Below are 25,053 nucleotides of genomic sequence, written 5' to 3'. Positions count from 1 at the left end.
CTGGAAAATAACACAGGCGCCTCGTAAGTAACACCAGCCCCCTTTTACCCACTGTCTAAGGATCTCTGCCTTAACTTTTCTTTATTTTTTATTTTTTTTTTTCGTTCCTATGCGCTTATTTCTTGCGTTTGTGTTATTTATGCAGGTGAAAGCGCGCGCGGTGCAGCGGAGACTCGACCGCCCGATTTTTCGGATTTTGCCAAGTTACAATTCCTCCAATTTTTCATACAGTCCTATAATATACACAGTCTGCCTATACAAAATGGCGATAACACGTTAACTATATTAATATAATTATTCGGCCATTAATTAATTCAAGCAGTTGATCTATCACCCTATTTATCAACTAAGCCTTCGCGACCAGTGCAACTATTTTATCAATGAAATTTAGAAATTTCAGTGTCCCAAAATATGCAAGGAGTGCACTGATAAAAATCAATGGAAATTTACGTACATACCTTTACTTGAATTAAATGTAATATTTAATTATAATTTTCTTTAACCTAACTTGGATGCTGAATGTGATATTATTCAGGGATGTAATTTTACTGCAATTTATTGTGGCATCGAGATAACCAATTATCGCGGGTGTAAATTTATGTGGGCATTTTTATCAGTGTACTGTATATGTGAATTCTATTTACGAATGATATTATAAGGAACATCAGATCTGTATAGAAAAATCGGACAACTGAATTTTTAACAAAATCCGAACGTGTGATGAAGTGTGCAGTAAATGGGCGCACTTGTGCGACTTTTTTGCAGGTAAAGGCGCTGTTAAAGGTGTGAAATCTCTTGGTGAATAATGCCGGGAGGAATTAGAAGGTGCAAGGCGACGACAAGTCGATGTATAAACGGCTCAGCCGGAAACAATAGAAAATTGTCGCGAATCGATTATAATTTACTCTCTCTGAATATTTCCCAAACTGAGAAGTCTTGGATATAAATCTAGGCGGTAAGTTTTTAGTATTTAGTTTAATTGTAATGGAAATAAAGGCTCAAGATTTTACCAATTTGACGATAAAAATGCCGGAGTGAGCAGTCCATACCTTCGCAAGTCGGAGTTAGGGCGAACTGTGCTTGTGACAATGCACCCCCGTGGAAAATTCTCACTCGGAGTTGCAAAATCATAACCCCCATGAAAGAACCTTTCCAGATATTCACCCTCGACCGGGTTTCATTGGCTCGAAGGTATCGAATCGTCTGGACATTATGCGACAATAAATGCAGTGGCCGGAGTGCCAGCTCGAGAAGAGCACTAAAAGTGGCTCTTCCTTCTCCTCCGTTTATTCGAACGGCCAAACAGGCGAGGAAAATCATCCGGCGGAAAATGCAAAATCATATAAAAGAGGGCCGAGTAGGAAATCAAATGACAATTGATAATAAACCTTCGCGGTATCGCTCTTGCGCCCTCGTTGCAACAAACACAGTTCATTGTTAGGGGGCTTGCCGAGAAAAATCAACCAGCGACAACCAAACGAACGAGTAAACGGGTGATGGTGAGGTATTAATTAAGGCGTCGCTAAGTCATTAATCAAATATTAATAAACTGCGTTAAAATCGTTCTGCCCTCGTGCCGTCATGTGTGATAGCGGAAGCTTAGTTCTTGATTACGCAAGGAAACGTTAGTGCCAGTTGCAGGGGAAAAATGCATCCGAGTGGAGAAATTCAGCTCATCAATAACCCGGTAAAAACTTCTCGATTAAATATTTCCAGATACATACCGATGATTATGAAAGTGACCAAAGTCATTTCCATCGATCAGGAAACTAAACGTCACATTATTGTAGCACAAATAGACTCGAAATAAGGGACAAATTCATTTCCCGCTTTTTTTTTTTCATTCTCACTTCGACCACTGTCGTAATCACGGGTAGATATATCGTTTCTGAAAAAAAATGTTCTTATGAGAATAAGAAATTCTTTTTCCAGGACATCACTCAAGGTGGAGGGATGTTGGATCGTATCTGGATCTGCGTCGCGTGGAAAGGAGGGCAGGACATGGCTGGAGGAAAAGAAAAAATAAAAAGAAAAGGCGGAAGAGAAAATGCAGAAATTGAACAACGGGGGTCGGAAAGATGGCCAGATGCCGGGAAAACGCCGGGAGATCTCTCGGGGTCGGAAAAGGCAAAGAGTATGCATTTTAGTCGCTTCATTTGAGCCCGTTTCGAATCGTCACGACCGCGGACCGGACGAGCCGCGAAATTAATTTTCTCCGACCTGCCGATGGGTGTCGATTCGCTTCGCCTTGGCCCAGGCAGAAAGGGGACATTTCGAGACGACGTGCCGAGGGGATTTCCTCGGGATCCTTCTCGCTTCCTCAGCATCTCTTTCCGCCCCCGACATCTCGGGGATGAAATTTCTGCCCAAGCCCTTCTCTCCACCCTTTCCGAGCCTCGGTGAGATCAAAGAACGCAAATAAAGCTCCTCCAAGCTTATCTTGCAGTTATTAATTTCCGTAAACCTTGCGATTATTAATTACGCAATTGTTGCGGCCGCGCGCGAAGAGGATTATCAACGATCGATAATGCAATTTCAACGAATTATCAACGAGCAGGGATGAAACTTCTACCCAAGCACTTTTCTCCGCGCTTTTTAAGCCTCGGTGAGATCAAGGACCGCAAATAAAGCTCTTTCGAGCTTATCTTGCAGTATTTTCAATTTGCGTTAACCTTGCGATTATTATTAGCCCTATCATTGCAGACAGGAGGAGGGTTATCAACGATCGAGAAAGCACAGAAGGCACCGGCAATTTTTATCAATTTAGCAGCGTATGCAATTTCCATTATCATTTCTGCGTAATAATCTCCATGAGCTGAATCAATCTGGATTGCATTTTATCGCCGAGATAATTAAATTTAAATCCCTCCAAGCCGATGAATAAATTCTATTTAATTCGGCCCGGTGATGCAGTGTTTCCATGATTTAAAGGATTACGAACACACTGCTGTGTTCTTCGCACCTCGACCTTAATGACGTATATTCAAAAATAAATAAATTCCTGGATTATGCGTTTGATAACGATGATCTTATCTAGATTCGATAATGTAGAATAAACTACTTCGTACAGAAGGATCAGCTCCGTCATCTGTATTAATTTTTATAATTCGACTGCGACGAGCAACAATCCGATATTGTTCGAAAAAGCCCTATCAATATTAGCAAAACGTTATTCGCGCCGAAAAATGTTCTGCCACGATCAGCCGATGAAATTGGTTACAAAAATCCGATAACAGGCACGTAATGACAGGCGAAGTGAGCCACGAGGGTCGATCAGCTGATCGCGGCATTGCTCGCGAACGCGTGTGTAAAAGAAAAATAAATTTGTTGCTAAACTGCCAGGTCCTCATAGTCTTACCAAACCGTAGTTCGGATGGAAAAATGTCCTGCCACGGTCAGTCGATATAATGGATGAAAAAAAAAAAACCGATAATAGTCACGCGATGACAGGCGGAGTGAAGCACAAGAGTCGACCAGCTGATCGCGGGCGTAAACGTGAATGAAAAAGAAAATTTCTGCAAGTCCAGGCCCTCGCAGAATTTTATTAAATAACAGTTCGCATGTAAAAATACCCTCGCAATAAAAGATGTAAAAAAAACTCCTGGAACGATGCGACGACAACCCGAGGTAGCTGCTCGGCTCGATCAGCTGATCGCGCGGCGCGGCGCGTCGGCTCGGCTCGTTATCGCGTAACAGCCGATGTAGGATGGAGTCCATTAATATGTGGGAGCAGCCCTGCCTAAAAAGTGACTTCGCAACTCCAATGCATACTAAGCGGGCCGTCGAGCTAGCTACTAGCTCGGCGGAATGCCCTCGGCAGGCTCCCTTGCTCTCGGCTGCCGCCAAGCTCATCTTTATGGCGCGCTGCAACGGCATACCCCGCCAGAGCCGTACATATATATTCCCTCTCTCACTTTACGCCACTTTCTCCCTCCCTCTCTCAAATGCAGTCCAACATCCATATACGTACGTACACCGGAGCAGCCGAGTTTAATCCCGAAACTGGGCTCCCGCGTTCTCACTCTTTCCCTGTGTGTACCCACGTACAGAAGGGTCGCTCTCTTTCCCTCGCACACTCTCCACGGATGCGGCGAAGCGGCGAGACGTGCACATGCGCTCTCAGGAAAAAGCGATGCCCGAGTGCAGCTTGGAACTGCTGGGAGATCTCGAGGGAAGGGAACACCCTTCCCAGGGACCTTTAATTTGCCTCCGGTGCGCGGCAGGAAGACCACTCGCAAAGCGACAATTATTTGATTTACAGGGATCGGGAAATTATACCGAGAACGAAAGAAGTGCAGCTGAGCACTTTCAAAAATGATCGCAAGGTCTACCCTAAAAAAATGTCTCCTCGATGATAACTTGACAATTTTAACCGAGCACATTAAATAATATTAGCTGGAACATTTTTGACCGAATGGGATATTTAAATTTTTACCCAAATTCGCGATATGGACACCACCTCTGGGGCGAGTAAAAAATAAATGAGCGATGTAAAATGACGCGGGAGGATATTAATTTTTTTTTTTTTTTCAGGTCTCCTTGTAGTATTCTCTAGTCCCGGTGCATTTAATTTCGGGATGACCTGCGGATTTCCAAGCCACCTCGAGCAAGCCGAACGACACCAAACTACAGGTAACGGAAGAGCGTCTTCGAGCATGCAACGTGCATCCTTACCCCGTGCATAATGTAAGGTTCGGTTAAGTCATCAGACAAGTAGCTAGTAAGATCAAGGAGGCAAGGGTGCCAGGGTGTTTCCGCTGACCTGGTGCATGGGGTCGTAGCCCATGGAGCCGTCGTTGTAGGGCTGAGAGCCGTAGTCGCTGCCATTAATGCCCATCCCGTATCCTGCCATGTCCTGGGGGCCTCCAGGGGGTGCGGGAGACATCATGGGGGTTGGAGTGCCTTGACTGGCACCACCCATGCTGTACGGCGACGCTCCTGCAAAAGCTGCTGTAGAAACAATCGCGGTGCATAGAAAATTCGGCGCTGTCATAGAATCCTCGAGCAAGGATCTTTATTCCAGGCAGAACGGAACTGAAGCGAAAGAAAATTGCGCCGAGTGACTTTTTCAAGAGACCCTCGAATCTTCGATTTTTGGTTTATTCTATATCTGATTGTTCTTTTCTTTCTTTTCAATGATACTCTCAACTTTATCCGTTCCAGGCTCTAAGGGCTACTCGGAGGATCCTTCCCCGCGATGCATTCATTAAGGACACGCCTGCGGCTCGTGGGGAGACCGACGTGACCGCGCCTCGCCGTAAGGATCAGATTCCCGTGGCCGGGCGGGCGAATATGCACCTTACGCCGAGCTGCAGTCACCCGCTCTGCCCGAGAGCCGCAGACTTAAGCTCGTAGTAAGTTCAAGCTCGAGGCCGTAACGAGAAAATCGTTCCCCTCATTTCTTAAGTACCCTTGACTCCCGCCCTCTGATCGCTCGAATCTACGGAGAAAAACGTGGGAATACAATAATACATGTCCAGGTCATCTCTGTGAGAACATTACCCCGGCCAAGGCGGCATGCATAATTGCAGTCGGCGGGACCTCCGGGGCGGGAAATTCGCCGGGTCGAGGGATTCGCAAGACTCGCGAAATTCCGGCCGTGACGGAATTTTTCACACTCTAGGGGGAAACACGGAGGACGGGAGTCGAACGAAGAGTCCTTCCTTATTCCCGGCGCGGCGAAATGCGAGACGAGGAGCCGCGGCATCGCTCACTTTATACCCGGCCTGAGATTTATTGGCAGCCTGGAATAACACTGCCGGCTTCGGAACAATGAGCAGTAACTCACTGGAGCAATGATTTACAGTAATGAGAACCGCAGGGAGACGGTTACTTCCTTTGCGGATCGAGTTTTGATTCCTGCCGCGAGCCCACTCCAAGGACTCGTCATTCCGCCGTTCCGAATCTGCAATCGTCTCGCCCATTATCAATTTTCGATATCACCGTTTATTCATTGATAACTTTACAGGACCTTGCTTCTACTTAATACCCGGGAGCATCGACGTGGACGTAGGAAGATATTAAAAAAAAAAGAAGAAGGAAAAAAACAAGAAAAATTATCCCAGACCAAGTAGACCATGAAGAGACACTTTGAAGGCCCATCGCGACGCGTTATCGTCACTCTAAACCGTTCACGACACGTAAACAGATGTCGATCTGGTCGCATAAATTTAAAATGAAATTATCCGCGTGGAAACGCGAAAGTCTCGCTCGTTCGCGTTAAATTTCGCAGACCTCGAGGCGCTCCCTCGAGAGTTGGCAGACCGGAAGCTCGCACCGGAAGAGACTCGTAAATCCTGGATTCGACGAGTCGATCGTCCGGACGGAAGACCTCGAAGGAAATGCTCCTCGAGGCGAGAATAGTTCTCCCCTGGAGTACATGTTTCGGGAGGGATCGGCCCCACCTTCCGGGACGTCGCGTCGATGCTCTCCCGCTCTCCCGAAAACGTCACGACTTTTTCTCTCGGAGGAGCTTAAACTTACCAGCTGCCTTTTTAGCCGCGTACAGGTTCGCCTCCTCTTGCGCCTTGCCTATGTTCTTCTTGTAGCGTATCCTCTTGTTGCCGAACCAATTGGACACCTGCGAGCAGGCCAGAAGAAACGATTAAATGGCCGCTGATTAAGGCGACATGAAACCTCCAAAACCGGCCGAATATAATACCAGAGTTAAGCTGACTTAAATCAATTGATTTTTATCTTTCAATATCACGATTTTGTTTAAACAGTCCGACTACCGTACAATCTGCCGGGATTTTTAAAAAATTCAGCGATCTTTGACTTTTTCAAAGAAATCACGATTCTCATCAACCCTGAACAATACACTTTTCTAAATGAATATTCCACCTTCTTGGATGAAATTTTAGCACACGTCTCGGGAGCACCTTAAGAATGACCCAACACTGTCGGTTTTCAAAATGTTTGTTTAGATTAAGTTTTTTTTTTTCTGGAAATCGAAATTTTAAGACAGGACATTCCTTGGATGCTTGTGAGTCATGCGTTGAAATTTCGGATAGGATGGTGGGATAGGTTTCGAAAAAGGGGTTTCATTTAGGGGTTTTCAGGGTTTCACGTCGCCTTAAATTTATGAGATATTGATATAATTACGTGATACGATTACTCTTTCCTCACCTGACTGACGGTGATGCCGCACTTTCGCGCAAGCTCCTCCTTCGCCTCTTCGCTGGGGTAAGGATTGCTCAGGTGCGAGTAGAAGTACTCGTTCAGGATTTCGGAAGCTTGTTTACTGAAGTTCCGTCTCTTACGCCTAGGTAGGACAGTAAATCAGCTCGTTAATATTATTAAGCCGTGTTTAAACGTTACATATTTTCATTAGCAGCAGGATATTGGAATTAATCACCTCGCGTCGAGGAATCTACTCCTTAGGATCATAACGGCTTCGCAGGTGGATTGTTTAAGCTGCATCTGGATGCTGGAGAACTTCTTATGGATAATTTGGACCATCCTCTCGATCTCCTTCGGCGTGATCGGCCGGGTGCGACTTTGTTCCCTCAGCAAATTCATCACGTGGGTGGTGAACTCGTTACAGGCCTGTACAACAAATAAACAATAAATTATTAACGCTGTCCATTTCTAGTGCTAAAAATTAATATAATACATCATTTATGATTAATACAAAATAAAACGCGAAACCATCTACATCAGTGAGACGGTTCGATTGTGGATTTAAGGTGATGTCAAAGTGGGGCCAGAGGTCTCTTTTATGTAACATTTCTCTGAACTAGATATACCGATTCGTTTCAAACTTCACATTGTGAATATAGAGGCTATAAGGAAGATCCTGACGCCCATGAAGTTTGAATTTTTTTAAATTTGTTTATAAACATTAAATAGAATTTTTATAAAAGTTGAATTTCCATGGCCGTCAGGAGTTTCTATATGGCCTTCATATTAACGTTGTAAAGTTTGAAACAATTAGGTACGTCCAGCTCGGAGAAAAAACACCCGTGAATGCATAACCACTCGGATACCACTTTCACATCCCCTTAACAACTTTAAAAATTTTTTCCTTTAAATCTTTCGTTTTTAAGAAATGATTTTTAAGAGACCTGTATAGAAAGGAGTCGTGGCTAGGTCTTGAGGGTGCGTTAAAAGTAACGCAACTGGATGCGGTCGCATCCCCTAGGCTCCAGGAGCATAATGCATTATTCTCGGCGGTTTACGGAAAGGTCTTTGGCGGAATATCAGTATTCCGAACGGGCGTTCATGGGGGGTGGCTTTTCCTGAGGGAAACGCCATACCGGGCACTTGCAATTCTGGAGTGGATCCCTAAATAACTGCGCCCCTCGGACCCGGCTAATAAACGTTCACCAACAAACGACTCGAAAGTATTTATACAACACATTAACCCCAACTATGTATTAAAAAATATCTACCCAAAAAATGAGGAAATATAAAATTAACCTTATTATTAATAGACCCCGTGGCTGGGAAAAATGAGTCATAACCAGTGAATTGGTATGATCCTCCCGAGGGTGGCACATCCCGAGGGATGCGACACATCATGTTCACCGACACTTGCAATTCCTAAATGGGTAGCAGTGTCCAAAAATCCGCCATTTTGTCTGGTCAATCTTAAGTTTCAAAATAATCCTCCCCCCCCAAAAAAAAAAATTAAAAACACCCCCTTCGCTCTTCAACTACAAATTACCACATACGAAAGTAGCATCTGTGGGGTATGCAAATGAAGGCTCTAAGGAAGGTTACGATACTCACGACATTTTATTAATATTATATTTATTCGCAATTTTTAAATGCACTTTCATGAGCGTCAGAGCTTTCCTTGGTGCTATCTCCTCGAGATAAAATTCCAAGCGATACGGTGCGCCCAGTTTAAAGAGAAATTTCATAAATGGTTCCACCCCTCGACGAATAGCGTCGCGAAAAAATGTCGCCTTTCGGAATCCCACTAAAAAGCAGCCCATCGAAATCAACGAGGCCGTTCCTCGCAAGAGGCATTATTCCCGTCGGTTTAAGACGAGGTTTTCGGCGGAATATCAGTATTCCAGGGCGGCCCTCTCCTGCGGGGGTGGCTTTTCCTGCGGGAAGCGCCGCGGCGCTGGCACACCGGGAGGGTCAGGGGGTGGCGGCGGTGGCTTGCAATTTTGGAATGGATTCCGCTCTCCCACCCCGCGGGTCGTGGGTCCCCCGACGCCCCCCGCGTCCCACCGGCTCTCTACTTTGCGCAAAGCGAGCACGGACCGAGGGTGGATCAGGCGTCGTTCCCGTCTGCGAGCCGCGGGGGATGAGAGGACGCCCCCGAAGAGGGTGGATTGGATGGAAAACCTACCAAGCCGGAAGCCATCCCGCCCCTCCCCCCGGTCGTCCCGCCTGGACGCCGCGGAGGCCAGGATCTCGAACCCAGGATGTACATTCCCCGGGAACCCGGGGTTGGCTTCTTACCCTGGCGCCCTCCTTAACAACCCTATACGGCTTGACAAAAAAAAAATGTTGCAACACTTTTGTTACAAATTTTATGCGTACAGGGTTGGCTTCTTATCCTGTGTTCTCTCCTATCAACCATACGCGGTTAGAAGGAATACTCTAATTTTGCAACACTTTTCTCACAAAATTATAATTACAAGAACGAAATAGTGACCGGCATTATTAATTCGTTTGATTAAGTCGCAGATTGGAGGTTAGGTACGACCGCGATGATTACAGGACGACTCCAAGTTTCCCCGGCTGGACTGATCTGCCGACTATTTATAATCGGGCGATAATCGGCCAGGCTGCGGAATCGCTGAGGTCGCAAAACCCGTGCCAGTCGGTAGCTGGCGGGCCGCACGCGATCCGCGGCGAATTTCGCGAGCGGTTATTTCCGTGCCTGCCGCGCCATTCCGCATAGCGACGCGACGCGACGCGACGCTCCAAACTTCGGGAAACTCACGAGGGGAACGAGTTAACGAGCTACGCTAAGCGTCGGGGAAAAAAAATCGGAAGGATCACCTAACCTCTCCTTCCACTCCTGAATAATTAAGCGAAGCACCCTCCCCGTTTAATTATCCAAAATAATTACAATCACTCGTCATTTCTCCCTGAATAATGAATATAAACACGCGTTATCGATAACCGAAATTTTACCTCAATTTTTACCGTCAGCTCGAGAGGAGTTGGATCCAAGCACAGATTAAATAGTCAACTGGAAAATCGTTAAGAATGTTTGGAGACTAGTTACTTCTAATGGAATAATAAAATCCCGCGTTTTTAATAGCTGAGGATTTTTATTTCCCCCCAGAGGGTTGGATACTCCCTTCGAGTCCTTTCTTGTACAGGAAGGCTTGCAGATTTTCAAGGCGAGGGAGGACGAAGACAAAGGAAAAAGGAAGAGGGAAGAAAAATCTGCGGCCGATAAGAGCGGAGCGTCACGTGACAGCGAGCTCCACGATACGGCAAGATTTAAAGCTCGGAACGCCGCGGCGGAGATTTACGAGCTCGAGGGGCACGTCCCGATTGTACGGGGTGTCGTAATATCCGTCAATAATGGTTAAAGACGCTTTACATAATTCCCCGCTCGTTAAGGGGACCCCAAGGAACCCCCGACCAAAGTTTAGTCAATTTCGACCGCGGCCGAACGTCACATTTTATTTATAAATCGCATATCTTTAGATACCACGAAAATGGCGTTGAAAATTCCCGGCCACCTTGTATGCAGGCGAGTCGAAGGCACGATCGAGGCCGTGTACTCATGTTTCGGCAAACTTAAGACCTGCGTGTTCTTGGGTCGAGCCGGAAGCATAAAACGCGCCGACGCGATCAGAAAATACGAGCTCGCGGCCTCCGTAATTAAGGAGTACCCCGAAGAGATCGGTATCGGCGACCGACGAAGGGGGCCCGTCTTTTCCCGGGCAAATAAAGCTTTTCCTCGGCGAGGAATTTACCCTCGGTTTTGCAACCCAGTTCGTAAAATTGTAATCTGCCCGTAAACGCCGACTCGGCCCGGTGGTTGCGGGATTTCGCCGCGCGGTCGATCCGCAACACACTTCAATCTCGCTTATCTTACCCCAAGAAATCCCGCCATGACTTTCGACAACAAACTCCTGATAAAAAGGGCGCAAAATATCACTGGAAGTAAAGTCCACTACTCAAACTGTATAGATAACATCAGATTACAAATATTACATCGTTCCATAATTTCGGATTAATTCCAGGTTGCGGGGAATTTTTTGGAAACAATCGCACGTTTATTTAGAACTGCCGAAAAGTGACAAGATGCATTTTTAATTAATCCGTCGTTCCTTTCGTTGCGTAGAAATTATTTTTTCAACATCCACAAACTCATCCGCTAAATTATGGAGCGGTAATTTCGGTGCTTTTACATTCAATCGTAATTCTATTTTGAATTGTACATTCTTTGAAAAAAGTGGCTTACAAAAATTCTAAGCGTAAGTACTCCCCGTGATTTACTTGCGCAAATTAATGCAACCGATTGCGAGAAGTCTAAGCCGTGGGAAAAAATCTTGAAAATGGTCATTTTAACGTTTTCGAGGTTTTGGGACGCTCTGAATTTCCCTTACGTCATGAGAGTAGAAAAATCCAAATTTCCAGGATTTCGGAATTTCTTTATTTTTTTGAACAGCTCTGATTTTTGTAAAAAAAAAAAAGAAACATGCCACAAACGTCTAGATCACAGAAACATTCCGATAAGCGTGTTAATTTTTTTCGTACCTCAAACTATATTCCAGTTCATACAGCCTAGAATCCCTCGTTGAACGATTTGCATTCTGACGGAATCTATATCGGGATTGCAATTTTCGCGCGGCGGTTTTTCTGCATAGGCGAGCGATTTGACGCTGCATATTAATGCACCCTTTACCCCGGGGGCCAGGATTCCCGTTGTTAAGTTAACATCCCGGAGAACCTGTACATCACTACCTGCGCACGTCGACAGGAAGTACGACTCGGCACGCGAGATTTTACTTAGGCAAACGAACCGGCTCATTTGCACGCAAATTGTCGCAAGGCTTGGCGGCCCTCCTTGCACGGAATTACATTCCTTATCGTGTCGGGCTCAACCTTCTCCCAGATGAAATATGCCAGCGAAATGCAGACCGACTCGATCTAGCACCTCGCCCTGCCAGGGAAAGTATTTAGTAGATAACGAACAAATTCTAGTTACTAATCGCCAACAATTGCGCATTGATCCGTCATTGTGAGAAGCAAGTAACACCTTCAGGTCTTCAACACGATCCCCATAGTCAAGGACCCCATCAACTGAAATTTAATCTTGACCATGCCCTGCCGAGAAATCCACTTTCTAGATAAAAAAAAAAAATTCATCTGTCTCAAATGTTCCCAAATGTTTCGTGAAGTTAATCGCGCCTGACACATCAACAAGTCCCCTTAAAGAATCTTCAACGAGTCAACCCTGTTGACTGACAGTGAAATACCCACCACCTCAATCTCGCTCCGGCGAGAAAAGTACTTAGTAGATGACAAAAAAAAAATGATAATGATGTTTTAGAATTTCCTGCATTCGCGCATTGATCAAAGGCTCCGAGAACCGCCCTTAACAACGTCTTCGGGATGCCTGGCGGGCTCGACAACCTCTTCAAGGAGTGCTCTTAGCCGCCTAACCATATATTTAACAAACCACTCATCATCCAGCCATCTTCCAAGAGCGGGACCTCGTCATCCCGATTATTTACAACCCACCCTCCTCCTCCCACCCACTAAGGCTCCTCCTCTAGGCCTCTCCCGAGTGTCAGTCGTTGATGGCGATGATCGGCCACAATTGGCGCCACCATTACCATAATTGGTAATCACATAACGGCGAGATCTCGACTCCTCGATTCCCGCGATGATCGCCGCGGCCGCGAGGACGAGATCTCTGTTATTACACCGGGCGTAAGTTTGCTCGTAAAATCATTTCCCATTATCGTAATGGCAGCTTCCAGTCCGGCCGAGGTGTCAGGATGTCTGCCAAGTGTCACCGACAAATTTCTCCAAGACCTCCCACTCGCTATAAGAATCTAGAAGGTATATAAAACAAGAAACCTTGCCAAGCTAAGTCCCCTGAGATCATCAAAGGGAACCTGAACTGCTATCAAGACACTATTTAAAATTACCCCCTTCAATAATCACACTCATTAGACCATTATTTAATTACTCCACGCGTAACCTTCCAGAAAAAAATTTCATTTCCGTCAATTTATCTCTCATTTGCACTTTACGGTGGACAGATTCATGTGGCCTTACACCACGTGTCCGTGTTTACGATACCACATGCTATTTGTTAAGGGTTAAGTACTCCAACCTGAACATAACCTAAAAACGTAGATTCGTTTTTCGGCGCCCCAATTTGTCTATCGATAACGGGGAAAAGGACCTTCCTATGGTAACAACGTAACACCTCTGTTGTAAAGGCTAAATTTTTTCCCATTACCCCCGACCTTAACCTTAATATAACCTGAGAACAATCGCATTTAGGCATCTCGGCAAAAATTGAAAAAAGGATCTTTTTTTAGTTTTTTTCAAGTATAAAAAATCGTTACTCACCTGCTCGTACTTCTCGAGCTCCTGGTGGTAGATCTGACGGATCTGGGCAAGTTTGGCCCTGTAGTCGGAGTGCTCGATAGCGTTATCGGGCTGGCCGGGGGGACCCGCCGCTGCGGCCGCAGAGGCGGAGGCCGCTGCCCCCGCGCCTCCACCCTTCTCGGGCCCGGCGACACCCTCGGCGATCAGCATGTTGTCCAACCTCATCAGCTGAGGATCAGGTGGCTCCTCCTCTTGTGTGTTCCGCAACGACAGCACTGCGACAGACATACGGGGTTGGTAGCGATAACGATCGGATGCACTCGCGCTTATCAGGTATACAGTAAAGTCGCACCTGACTCGCCTCGATCGTCCCTTCCTCGAACGGGCATGCCAGAAAGGGGTCAATCTCGGGAAAATCCGAGGAAAAATGTCGCCAATATAGATCGAGATTTAGATGAAAAATTTCCCTCCCTACGAAGTCCAGTTGACGTCGGTACTTAGTTAAAAGAAAATATTCTTATTTCGCGTCATTTAACGCCGAAGGCTTCAGACATTTAATTTTATCTAATTTTCGAGCACTCTCAAATAATGTTCATAACCTGCTATTAATCTAGGTGTTATTAATATGAAATTAGGAATTCATTTGTACATCCATAATCCGTGTATAATTCACACGTATGCAATGAAAATGTCTATAATTTTCTAAAAATTCCCCACGGTATATATTTTTAAGAACAAAAATGTGCAGGATTATGCATGCTTACCTAATAGACCTCGCTTATAAATCCCGGAATAACAGAAATCCACGTTAATCCCCATTCCGCGGGTGCAATCCACCCTTGATCTATTTTTCATACGTGACGAATAAGCGGCACGTGCAGTTTACACGTTCCGTTTTAGAATACGAGGGTCTCGAGTTACGAGAGAAAAAAAAATAAAAGGAGAAACGCGGCGGTCGAAATTCGAAAGGGTAAACGGACCACAGTAAAGGCGTCAAAGGCGTCCCCGGAGTTGCAAAGCGAGGGGCCCGGCAGTATCGAGAATCGAGAGTCGAGAGTCGTGCGGAGTTACCTCGGTCGCACGTTTACCGATCATAAAAGAATCAATTTCACGTTCCCCGATCTTCCCTATCTCGCTGCTCTCGCTTCGGGGCCGTATCACGCAGTGGTTTAGAGTGGTTCTTCGCGGGTAAGAGTGGTTTTATTGTACTTTTACGGCGCATGATGGAGCTGGACGACCAATAAAACTCGGGCGGGTCTTTCTGTCCCTCTCGCGCCTCTCCTTTCCTCGCTTTCCATGACTTCCCTGCGGCCCTCCGTCTCCTCTCTTTTTCTCTCTCTCTCCTTCTCGAAAAACCCCTAAGCCTTTTCTCCGTCTCCCTCCCTCGACACGTGGGAGTGCAAAGCTATCTCGAATATCCCCTCGTCGAACGCGAACAAGCCCTAAAGAGGGGAGCAAGAAGCTTTAATAACTTTTCGAGTCAACCGTGAAAACCCGACGACGCCTCGTCGGTGCAGTAACGATTACTTCCCGAGAGCGAGGTTATGCTCGCGAGAGTGAGGTTATGTTGCCGAGATCGCTCGACCGAGCGTCGACGCGCGTGGCGGATCCTTATTTCTTTCGCGTTATGCTTCCCGGATTGCGGAATCGGGGATAAGGGATGGGGATAAATATTGCCGTATCTCCTCTATGTCGTTCCCATAGCTTCCCATGAAAAGGGAATCGATACCTCGTTTCCTTTATCCTTATGGCGTATCGTATTAATCGAGGAGAGCTCTCGGGGGTCCTTTCCGCAGAAATGGTCCTACATTACGATAAAGGGATTTCCGAAAGGACTGCGCGATTGTGACTCGCTGAATCTCAACAATAGCGATAAAGTAATAAATGGTAATAATTTCCATCGATGAGAATCTTTATTAAGTGCGGAAATCTCGAATTTCTTGATATTTCAAATTACTATAAACGAGGATGGCTTTTATTTCAGATTGCGGAACCGTGTCTTTGGACCCTGAGGATTTTTTATCCATGGGAGTAAACAATGAAAAGTCAAGGCTATGGGAAAATTTAACGGAGCTAAGGAAGTGGAATTAATGAAATTATTGTGCCGAGTTTTCGGGGCTCTCAAAGTCGAAAGGCCCACCCCTCGTTTTTATTTCCCATTCCGCCCTCCGGTGGAAAACACCCCCGAGAGGAGGACGGCAAAACTCTCCCCGAGAGCCGGGGAAAAGTTTCGGCGGGTCCGCGAGACCGTGAAACGAATGCACGCGACTAATGCATTTATACGAAGTGTAACAATTAAAGCTCGTCGGAGCGAAAGGGGTGAAAAGTTCCCGAACTACGTCCCGCGGGACTTCGGGCGGAGAAAATTTCCCCGCGGAGCCCACCTCGACGTTTTCCGCGACTTTCGATTTATATCTTCCCACGAGATATATCCGCGGAATGCCTCGAAGAATTCGATTTGTTCCTCCGAGGTGTGCAACAATGTACGTAAATTCCCATCAATTTTTATCGACGAAGATGCGGAACAGAAAATTTGGAAGAATAAAGTGGGGGGAGAGCCACGTCGAGATTAATTTTCCAGGAATTATATTAATCGCAGGGGAAATTTCTGACGAGATAATTCCTGGTTTCTGGGGAACTTGAAGTGAAGATAAGGGTGTATATGGAAATTTAAGCGAGAGGTGCGATCGTCTGGACCGTCAAAGTTTAATTTCGCAGCAGACGAGAACGAGAAAGGGCAGAAAAGGAGGAGTTCGTGAGCGGGGAAAAGGATGGACAATTAAAATTGAAACGGTCCCGTTTTATTCGAGTCGCCGGCCGGCAAAGTCGACGAAATAAAACGGCGTTTACAACGACTGCCGGGTCGTTTAACGACTCGCTAAAGTCCGCGAGGTGCCCGGACTCTCGAGCCCTGCAGGACAGTCGTTAAAGAGTCGGAAAGAGGTCAGGTCTCATGACGATACGTGAGATGAAATCTTCCCCCGCGATTCTACATCCTTTAAGTCGACATCGCGATTCCTCCGCATCCCATATTCCTCTATTACCGAAATAATCTTCTAACACAATACAAAGATCAACGCATACTTCTCGATCCTCCATACGTCCTAAAAATTAACATTATCTAACCACACCGCACTAAAAAAAAAGACTAAATCCACAAACGCAAAATTACATATCATAAATCTCTCCGGTACACATTTTTAGGATAAATTTCATTCCCCTAAATTCTTACAGTACGACTTCAATTGCTACGAATTTCTTTACCACCCACCTATTCGCAAGGATTTCATTAATATCCACTATGACGCTAAGAAACAAAATTTCATTGAACTATTGAAATATTTCTTTGAACAGTATCAAAGAAATATTCTCTAAATACAAAAGCCCGAATAAACATGACTAAACTGCATGCATAATTTCTTTAGAATTCTGACAATTTATCAGAGTTCCTTTGAGTCAGATAATGATTCCTCGAATTAACGAAGTATTTCTTTGACGCCGTTCGAAGAAATAGATTTTTCGTTTCAATGTAGTTGTCTCCTCGGGGTGGAATTTCATTAATAACGAATTTCTTTCCCACGATTTTGCACGGCCAATGAAGTGCGCTCCAAACGGGAAAACAAAGATGGCGGCACCCCCTCGACACGTGCGCCGGCGGCAACGCGCACGCGCATGTGCGCGGCGGCGGCAATCGCGAGTCGCCGCCGTGAAATTAGGAGAGCCTTCAAGGGGGTGTCAAATTAATGTAATTCAAGCCCGAACGACCCCCGACACAGGACGGTGCATTCTCGCTCGGGGCTTTCACGAGCGTCGCGACGCGCCGCGCCCGCAGACGCGCGCGGCGACGCGTCCGTGTGGGACGGGCGACGCGCGCGCTCTCGCACGCCCGCTACACCGCCCGAGCAGACCGTCTGAGTCGTAAAACGTTAACTGCCAGTAAAACCGAGTTTACGTGCTTGTAAGGACCCCCCGGTAGTCCCGGCCCTCCAGTCCCCGGCCGCCGCGCCACGAGGGCCGCCCTTACGCCCTAATGGCCAGATTATTGGCTGCGAGCGTCGCGTTTTGACGCGGTCGCCGGAATCATGGAAACCGACCTTCAGCCTACCGTCCTAACCATCGCGATCTCTTGAAATCGGCCAGCCAGTCATCGCTGAAGTCGATAGACCGAATCCCGCAAAATAACCGAAAAGTTAAGCGACGTCGAGCGTGGGCCCCTCCTTGGATGGGTGCCCTTGAGGGAGGTGTCGGCCAAAAAAATAATGGATTTCAGGAATTTCAGGATTAAGACACAATTCCCTCGAGTTCATACGGATCAACTTTTGCATGGGAAATTGACAGCTTCGTATTACGATACCGTCCTGCATTTCTTAAATTAATTCTTACGATTAAAATATGCACCGTAAATAAAACTCGTACAGGACGTGTCGACTCCATTTTCAACGCGGACATCGATGCATAAACCATGGCCAGGAATGCTGTTACCCCTTTAAGAGATCTACATGCGAGAAGTCGCGAAGTGAAGTTCCGGTTCGCGCCTCGCTTCACGCGGTGGAGGCTCGAGCTAGGGCACGAGGGAAACTCGGGGCCAGTCGCGTCCCGACCCTCCTTGGACACGGAGCTCCGCCAGGCCGCTTGCCCGATCGCTCGCGGGACGTTTCGGAACTCGCTAACCAGTCGCGCCCGGGTATTGATCTAAACGGGAACCGTGAAAGCAATTAAGATAAAGGACGGTAACAAAGGGTTGCCAACCACCGCCGGCGGCACTATAGCACCGGGGGATTTTCGCCGGAGCGGCGGGAACTTTCCATGGGGAAACGCGTCGCGCCCGTATATCCATTTTTCTCGTCCGTTTCAGGTCCGACGAAGAAGCGATGAGAAGGGGTGCGACGGGAGGACCGGCAAGAAGGATGGATTCCCGGAATTAACTCCAGGGGTGTCAGTGCCCTTCCGGCCTGGGCCAATCGGAGGGCTCCGTGATCCCAGCGTGGCCGGCATTCGGCACCGACGGGGGAGGCTCTTTTAATCCGAGGGTGAACCAACCCAGGATCAGCTGACGCCGGCAGGACCGCGCAAGCTCGGGCTTCCAGATATCGACACCGGCCCGAAAGGATATCCCGCCTCTTCTGATTTACGAAGGAATTAGGCTCGGCTTTCCGCCGCGGGGAAATCCGAGCAAATTGAGTCCCGTCCCGTTTTCGCCGGCGAGTTAATTGGCGAAGAATTCCCCGGCGACGCCCCCCAGAGGACGCTGCCCCATCCCCGTGGGATTACCTCGGACTTCTAGCTCAACGTCGCAGGCGCTAAGCTCGGCCCCGGAGGACCCGGAATTAAACTACTCCGGATGGCTCCCACCACGTACGAGTGACGTCTCTCCGAAGAGACCCGGAAGAAGAGAGAACGACTTCTGCAGACTTGAGACGGATAGTTCCGATTTTCCTAACATCACCCCCTAGCGAACGTGAAAACCTTCCCTGCGGACTCCCTTAATGATAGACTCTAATGGAATTGAATTAGATAGTAATAGAATTTAAGGAATGACTCCCTTAAAAGCCTCCACCGTTAGAAAAACCACTACTGGCCTAACATATCTTGAAATAAACACATTATATCATTATCGTATTAATTTTCCCATTATCAAGAGGTGAAACGGGTCGCTCTTAATCTTTTAATTTAAAAAGGGTTACGCGCCAAATGTACCCTTACATACGTTGCATACGTTGAACCTGTACCGATAAATAATAAAATTACGGTCGCAGAGCGCGACACCCCCTTTACGGCGTCTTTATTCCCCGATTTACGAAGGGCGGACTTAATTCTCGCAATACCAGAGCCAAGGAGAAGCCAAGGAGTTCAGGAGCCGAAGATCCTTGAAGCCGGCCGACTATATATCGGCTTTGTCCTCGTCTCCTGTCTTCGGCCTCCGGGGCCTCGGCCCTGCCGTAAATCAAAAGTTGGACTCGAATCGCGACCGAATGCGCGGAACGCCGTGCCCGATGTACCGGGTGTTCCAAACGACCGCCTCTGGTCGTTGCCAAGGCCCGCCTCGAGAGTCGGGGCGAGAGGAAACCTCCCTGACGCGGCCGCCATCTTGGACTCCCCTCGGCTCTCTTAGCTCCCGCCTGAATTATAAAGAAATTCATTCTGCACCCCGCACCTGTACGCACCGCATTAATTACGTCAACGATACCGAGCCGTTTAATACCTTCCGAGAAAACTCACGACCTCCCCCTACACGGATGATTAAACGGGAAACTAATTACCGAAACAATGGGGACGCTCGGCAGAGTCTCGCGCCAAGTCACCCAGGTGGGCGCGCGGACGATACCGCGCATCTTTACGGCAATTTCAGGGTACGTGCACTTATAAGCATTATCTCGGTCGTCAGGACTCGTAATTGAGAGTAAACAACTTTGCAGGGGGGTTCTATTACGCGGGATTCATAGGATAGGAGGAAATTCCCGATCGATCGGGGATCGATTCCCGGTCGTGAGGGGCCTTTGGCGATAACCTGTGCCCACTTTGAGGCCGGTAATTCCTTCGGCGGTAATGCTCTAGAGTGATTATCCGGGCCCTGGGAGAGAGCTTCTCCCTACCCCCACTCGAGGGGCGGAATAAAAGTTTACGATCTCGAAATCGCCCGATAATTGTTACGGCTGGCTTTGATCGCGTAAAACACGTCGTAAACGTCGAAGGGGGCTCCGTCGGGGAGGTCGGCGGTTCGGAATCACTCTTAACCACCGCGAGGGCATTATGCCGCGTAATGTCGCGGGTGCGTGTGCGTGCGTGAACGCGTCTTATCCGAGGGAAGGGCCCCCGAGAGAGAGAGACGAGGTTATTCCCCGGGCGACCCCCGAAAACAGCGATTTCGTTACTTATTTCCTGGGGAGAGTCCTTCCCTACTAGTCAGGGGTTCTCATTTTGTAGCCGTGACCCAGAGACGTTGAAATCCCGAAATTATACAACTTTCGGCAAAATTCCCAGATAACCTCAAAGTGTGCATAATCTCCGGGCGATCCCGGAAATCGGCGATTTTCTTACTTATTTCCTTAGGAGTAGTACCTTTGAAATGGAATCCTTCAATAAAAACAACGTTGCAGCAACGCGTGTACAGAAGATAAACATAAAAATAATGGATCTGTATAATAAAAGAAATTTACAATTAACTCGAAGGTTCTTAGTTGAGAGACCCTGTGCGAAGGGACACATGCGTGAACCATGGAGGAGGGATCCTTTAATGAAAAGCGGACGTCAGATCGGCAGGAATGCTGGAAATGGTTTCGCTTAGCCGTGCTATGTGCGCGCCATTTTCACTTACGCACTTTCGCGAGTAATTTCTCCCGCCCGCCCTTAAGGCAACAATTTGACGTCCCGATGAAATCCCTATCACGATGAAATACTCGACACCCCATGAACACCACACATCCAGATTAGTTTCGTAGCCTCAAATATCAGAAAAAATATATACATACATTTATGTGCAAACATACACGAGGAAAAAAAATATATATCACATCAAATATCAGCAAAATATACAAATATAATATTTTCTCCTCACAGTACATCACAATTAACGGGAGGAAATGGGTTTGTTAGCGCTGGAATATTTCATATCCGAAGAGGGGTGGGGAAAAAAAGGAGGAAAAATGGAAAAAGGGAAGCCAAGGGATGTCCACTAGGAGGAGAGTGGCCGGCATTAATAAAACACTCCGCGAAGGAGGAAAAAGAAATCCTTATTGCCTGGCAAGACTAGTATTTCCGCAATATACCGGAACAGGTGCGCCGAATGTCGCCCCGTATATGCCGGGGTCGCGGCAATCCGACTGGAAACGCGGATGAAAATGAAAAAGGGCCCTTTCAAATTTGCCGAGACCTCCGGAAAAATCCCCCCCCATCCCCCCAGGTCGCCCCGTTTCCCTCGACCAATCTCTGGCCGATAATTTCCCATTCGGCCGCACATTTCGAAGTGGCGCCCCTTGCCAAATTCCAGGCCCTTAATATTTCCTTCACACCTTAAGGTGATATGAAAATCACTTCGTCACATTAACGTCCCCTTAACCGGGCTTATTAAATATTCTCAAAATTAAATCGCGGTTAATTTGTCCGGAGAAATAATATCGAAATAATTTCGGTGGTTCAAGGTGATACGAAAGTGTCATATATATATATGACTCTTTCATATCATCTTAACGAGTGTAATAATCCCCCCGTGATAATCGATCGCAGTCGGGCTCGCGTAAAACGCGAGGAAAGTCTTGAAAACCGCCAACATACGGAAAGAAATATTAATCGAGCCCTCGCGGACCTTTTTTTCCCCCTCCTTTTATTTGAGACGCGCGACCCCCGACCCCGCTCGTTCCAGTTCCCTTTTATTCCCTTTCATAAACTGAAACAATATGCCATCGGCCGAACATCAATAGTTCTCTCTCCTCCCGCAATGGACGGTTAAAGCGCGGCCCGCGAGGGGGGCGGAATAAAGCCAGGCCGTCGGATGACAACTATTAATGCCACCGAGCGTTTCCCTTTGACGCGGTTCTCTCTCTCTCTCCCTCATTTTATTTTTATTTCCGACCTCCGCGTCCAACTGCAGCCCTTCCGCTCAATCGCGCATCAGACCCGACTACCCTTTCAAAAAGTGATTTCTTAACCTAACATCCCGTAGCTCCTCCCAATCGCCACATTCACATTGAATTACTTCGATACATACGGGTTCGCCCACCAATACCTCGCTTTGCCACGCATACATAGCCATCTTACCCCCACTTCCAATAATAAACACCTCCACCTCAGCAAAACCCATCAGATCGCAACCTAACCTCTCAATCCATAGGCGGCGAGTCGGTTTTTCGAGAGATCCTCCCCGAAAGTGGAACTCTCCCTAGTCGCGTCCCTTTTCCACCCGTCGAAACCTGTCCCAAAAATAGACAACAAAGAGTCGAAAAAGCGCTCTTTAAAGCAAGGGGGGAGGGAGGGATGAGGAATCCTCATGACGCATTTAAAAGCCCATCGGCATTTCATCGGACGGAGTGAAAAATCCCAAGGAGAGACGTAAAACCGTCCCTCGGCCAAGTGGAACTCTCCTCGGGGGTGGTCGGGTTCGCGACGGCTGACCTCGGCCCCTCTCGGCCCCTCTCGGCCAATCCGGGCTCCCGTCGGCTCGCGATGCGTTCTTTTTTCGGTCCGTCCTTATCCATTCGATGGGTCCGCCCGTAACGTTTTCTCCGTCCTCCCCCGCCTCCCCCCCTCTCCGCGGCTCGCCTCGCCTCGCGCGCCGCGGGGCGGGGAGGGGGAGGCGGCGTGGCGTATTGATCGAGTGGCTCTCGCGGAGGACCAACACCAGTTCGCGCCCACCCGGTGCACACCGAGGAGGTGCACCGCACGCGCGCCCGCGTGCGTGCTCGTGCGTGCGCCTCGGCGGGGGTTCACCTACGCGGCAGGCTTTGACGCAAGTATGCGACTTCTCTCCTCTCTCTCTCCATCTTTAACATTCCCGATGTAGGTATATCACATTTTCTCTCTCTCTCTTAAGCGAGGTGTAGGGCGCTCTCTCCCTCTCTTGCTGCGAGGTATAGTGCGCTCGCTCTCTCTCTCTATATGTATATTTTACATGAGGTATCTCGCACTCTTACCGATGGGGCGCGAGATACCTCGCGCTGTTTATCGATGTAGCAAGTGGTATCTCGCGCTCTCTCTGACCCGTTAGCGAGGAATCTCGCGGTCTTTCTTTCTCGCGTATAGTCGTATGCAGGACAGCCGATCAGGCCCGACGCAAGTGTGCGACTTAACTCTCCATCTTTATCTCCAACATTCACGGCGTAAGTATATCAAATTTTCGCTCTCTCCCTCTCGCGTGCGAGGTATAGTGAGCGCTCTCTCTCTCTTTCTATATATATTTTACACGAGGTATGTCGCGCTCTTACCGATGGGGCGCGAGGTATCCCGCGCTACTCTTACCGATGTAGCAAGTGGTATCTCGCTCTCTCTCTGACACGATAGCGAGGCATCTGGCAGTCTCTCTTTCTCACGTGTATTCGTGGGAAGGGGAGCCGATCGAGCCCGACAACGGGCAGGGAATAACTCACTCTCCGTCGTGGACGCACCGACGGGTGACCCGCGGCTCGCACGAGCGCCGGGGGTCAAGGACCTCCTTAAGCTTGTTTACATCGCGAGCGTCTCGCCAGGCGAGCCTTAAGGGGCGGGGAATTAATGCAGAGGGCGCGACCGCTAGTTACGATGTGCCCTGATAAGCAACCTGCGCTTATCAGGGCGCATCACGCGCGCACGGCGAACGCGTAAAACATCCAATGCCGCCGAATATGCGCTCGTTACGTGCAATTATACCTTCGCTATAGTCCCCCCTCTCCCAATATCGCCGCGTGATTTCACCTTAAAAACGCAACGGTACACTGAAACGTACTTATGCCCGTCGTTATCGAGGGGGCGTTAAAGAAGGGAAATTAACGAGTTTGATCCGCGACGAGTTTTACGGACCTCTTGCCGTGAATTTTTTTTTTTTTTCACCTTCAATTTCGTGCGGCGAATTTGAGGAGTTCTCGATTTAAGAACGACGGGGAACCGTAATTAATTGAGGGTGGGAATTACCACTCATGGACGCGAATTCGAAATCGTGAAACGCTATCTTCGGAGAAGAGACGCGAGAACGCCGCCATTTTGTTCTCTCTCTTTCTTTCTCTCTCTCTCGCCAGGGTCGTAAGGCGCTCGATATCAAATCGCGGAAAAACTGTCCCCCGACTGTCGAGCCGCGAAAGAATAGACTCGAAAAAGAGAAACAACGAGAATTTGGCAAGGCCGGGGCGACCCCGCTTGCCAACTGTACGAAACTCGACGGACCAAAAAGCCCTCCTTGGCGAGAAGTTCCGTTCAATTTTACGCGTCCTCTCCTACTTGTTCCATTTTTAATATCTGGAAGAGGAGAAGGAAGGCGAGACGGCATACGAGGGGTTCGAGACAACATTTCGAACGTATTTAAAACCGCTAATTATAGGCTTTAAATGGATTCCGAGGTAACATAACGAAGACGTAACGTAACCTTCTATACAATTGAAATGACCTTAAGCTGACGTGAACCCTCAAAACCGAGTCAACTCGAATAAGACACCTCTTTCCGAAGAATATTCCACCGAGTCATCTAAAACTTTATTGATCATCATCAATGTTGATTTTTCAACCAAAAAATATAGTTCAGGCAGAACCGAGGAATTCCGGTTTAAGCCAGTACTCGTGCATAGAAGTTTCGAAAAATACGTATTTATTTCAAATAGCTTAAGGAATGAAATAAAATAATATTATAATTTACCGTGTAAATCCAGGGAGGGGAAAGTACTTAAAGACCAAAATCGTACCTTAACCCTTTGCACTCCTTTGTCGAGTGTTACTTCGACATCAGCAATCGACATCTCGATAAGAGTGTACAAGGTTAAGGGGGTTTCTTGTACGAGTTGAAAGTGTCTAAAATTCGTCTCGGGGAGTCTAAATGGGGAAAAAAAAAAAGGGTAGAAAAATTCTGGGAAATTGGCGACGGATCTCGGGGCTCGACCGAGG

General features: G+C 47.6%; 2 protein-coding genes across 5 annotated transcripts in view; one reads left to right on the top strand and one right to left on the bottom strand.

Annotated features, from left to right (window-relative positions):
* LOC105700140 (homeobox protein extradenticle) overlaps positions 1-25,053 on the bottom strand; it is a 50,410-nt gene that overhangs the window by 7,751 nt on the left and 17,606 nt on the right. For 3 of the 4 annotated variants that reach the window (XM_012425765.2, XM_012425782.2, XM_012425789.1), the window contains exons 3-7: positions 13,516-13,769; positions 7,358-7,548; positions 7,129-7,264; positions 6,484-6,580; positions 4,763-4,950 (exon numbers count right to left, since the gene is read on the bottom strand). In XM_012425765.2, the coding sequence (XP_012281188.1) occupies positions 4,763-4,950; positions 6,484-6,580; positions 7,129-7,264; positions 7,358-7,548; positions 13,516-13,769 (866 nt within the window). The remainder of the gene's footprint in view (positions 1-4,762; positions 4,951-6,483; positions 6,581-7,128; positions 7,265-7,357; positions 7,549-13,515; positions 13,770-25,053) is intronic. The other variant, XM_012425773.2, reaches the window with a different exon arrangement.
* Positions 8-4,753, top strand: LOC105700188. Its single transcript, XM_012425840.1, has 3 exons — positions 8-1,687; positions 1,933-2,134; positions 4,534-4,753. Exons 1-3 carry the CDS (start codon positions 1,649-1,651, stop codon positions 4,683-4,685), a joined length of 393 nt encoding a protein of 130 aa, XP_012281263.1. The 5' UTR covers positions 8-1,648; the 3' UTR covers positions 4,686-4,753.

Source organism: Orussus abietinus, unplaced genomic scaffold (assembly GCF_000612105.2).
Source record: "Orussus abietinus isolate OABI.00-Male unplaced genomic scaffold, Oabi_2.0 scaffold29, whole genome shotgun sequence".
Classification (NCBI taxonomy): Eukaryota; Metazoa; Arthropoda; class Insecta; order Hymenoptera; family Orussidae; genus Orussus; species Orussus abietinus.
Note: the sequence above shows the minus strand (reverse complement) of the source record. Positions and strands in the feature narration are given on the sequence as shown.

What these genes read in the sequence shown, in the direction of transcription:
- LOC105700188 (XM_012425840.1), top strand. Translation starts at nt 1,649, where the DNA reads ATGCATCCGAGTGGAGAAATTCAGCTCATCAATAACCCG. An exon ending in TTCAGCTCATCAATAACCCG is followed by an intron (nt 1,688 to 1,932) that starts GTAAAAACTTCT and finishes TTCTTTTTCCAG; the next exon opens with GACATCACTCAAGGTGGAGG. An exon ending in GGGGTCGGAAAAGGCAAAGA is followed by an intron (nt 2,135 to 4,533) that starts GTATGCATTTTA and finishes TTTTTTTTTCAG; the next exon opens with GTCTCCTTGTAGTATTCTCT.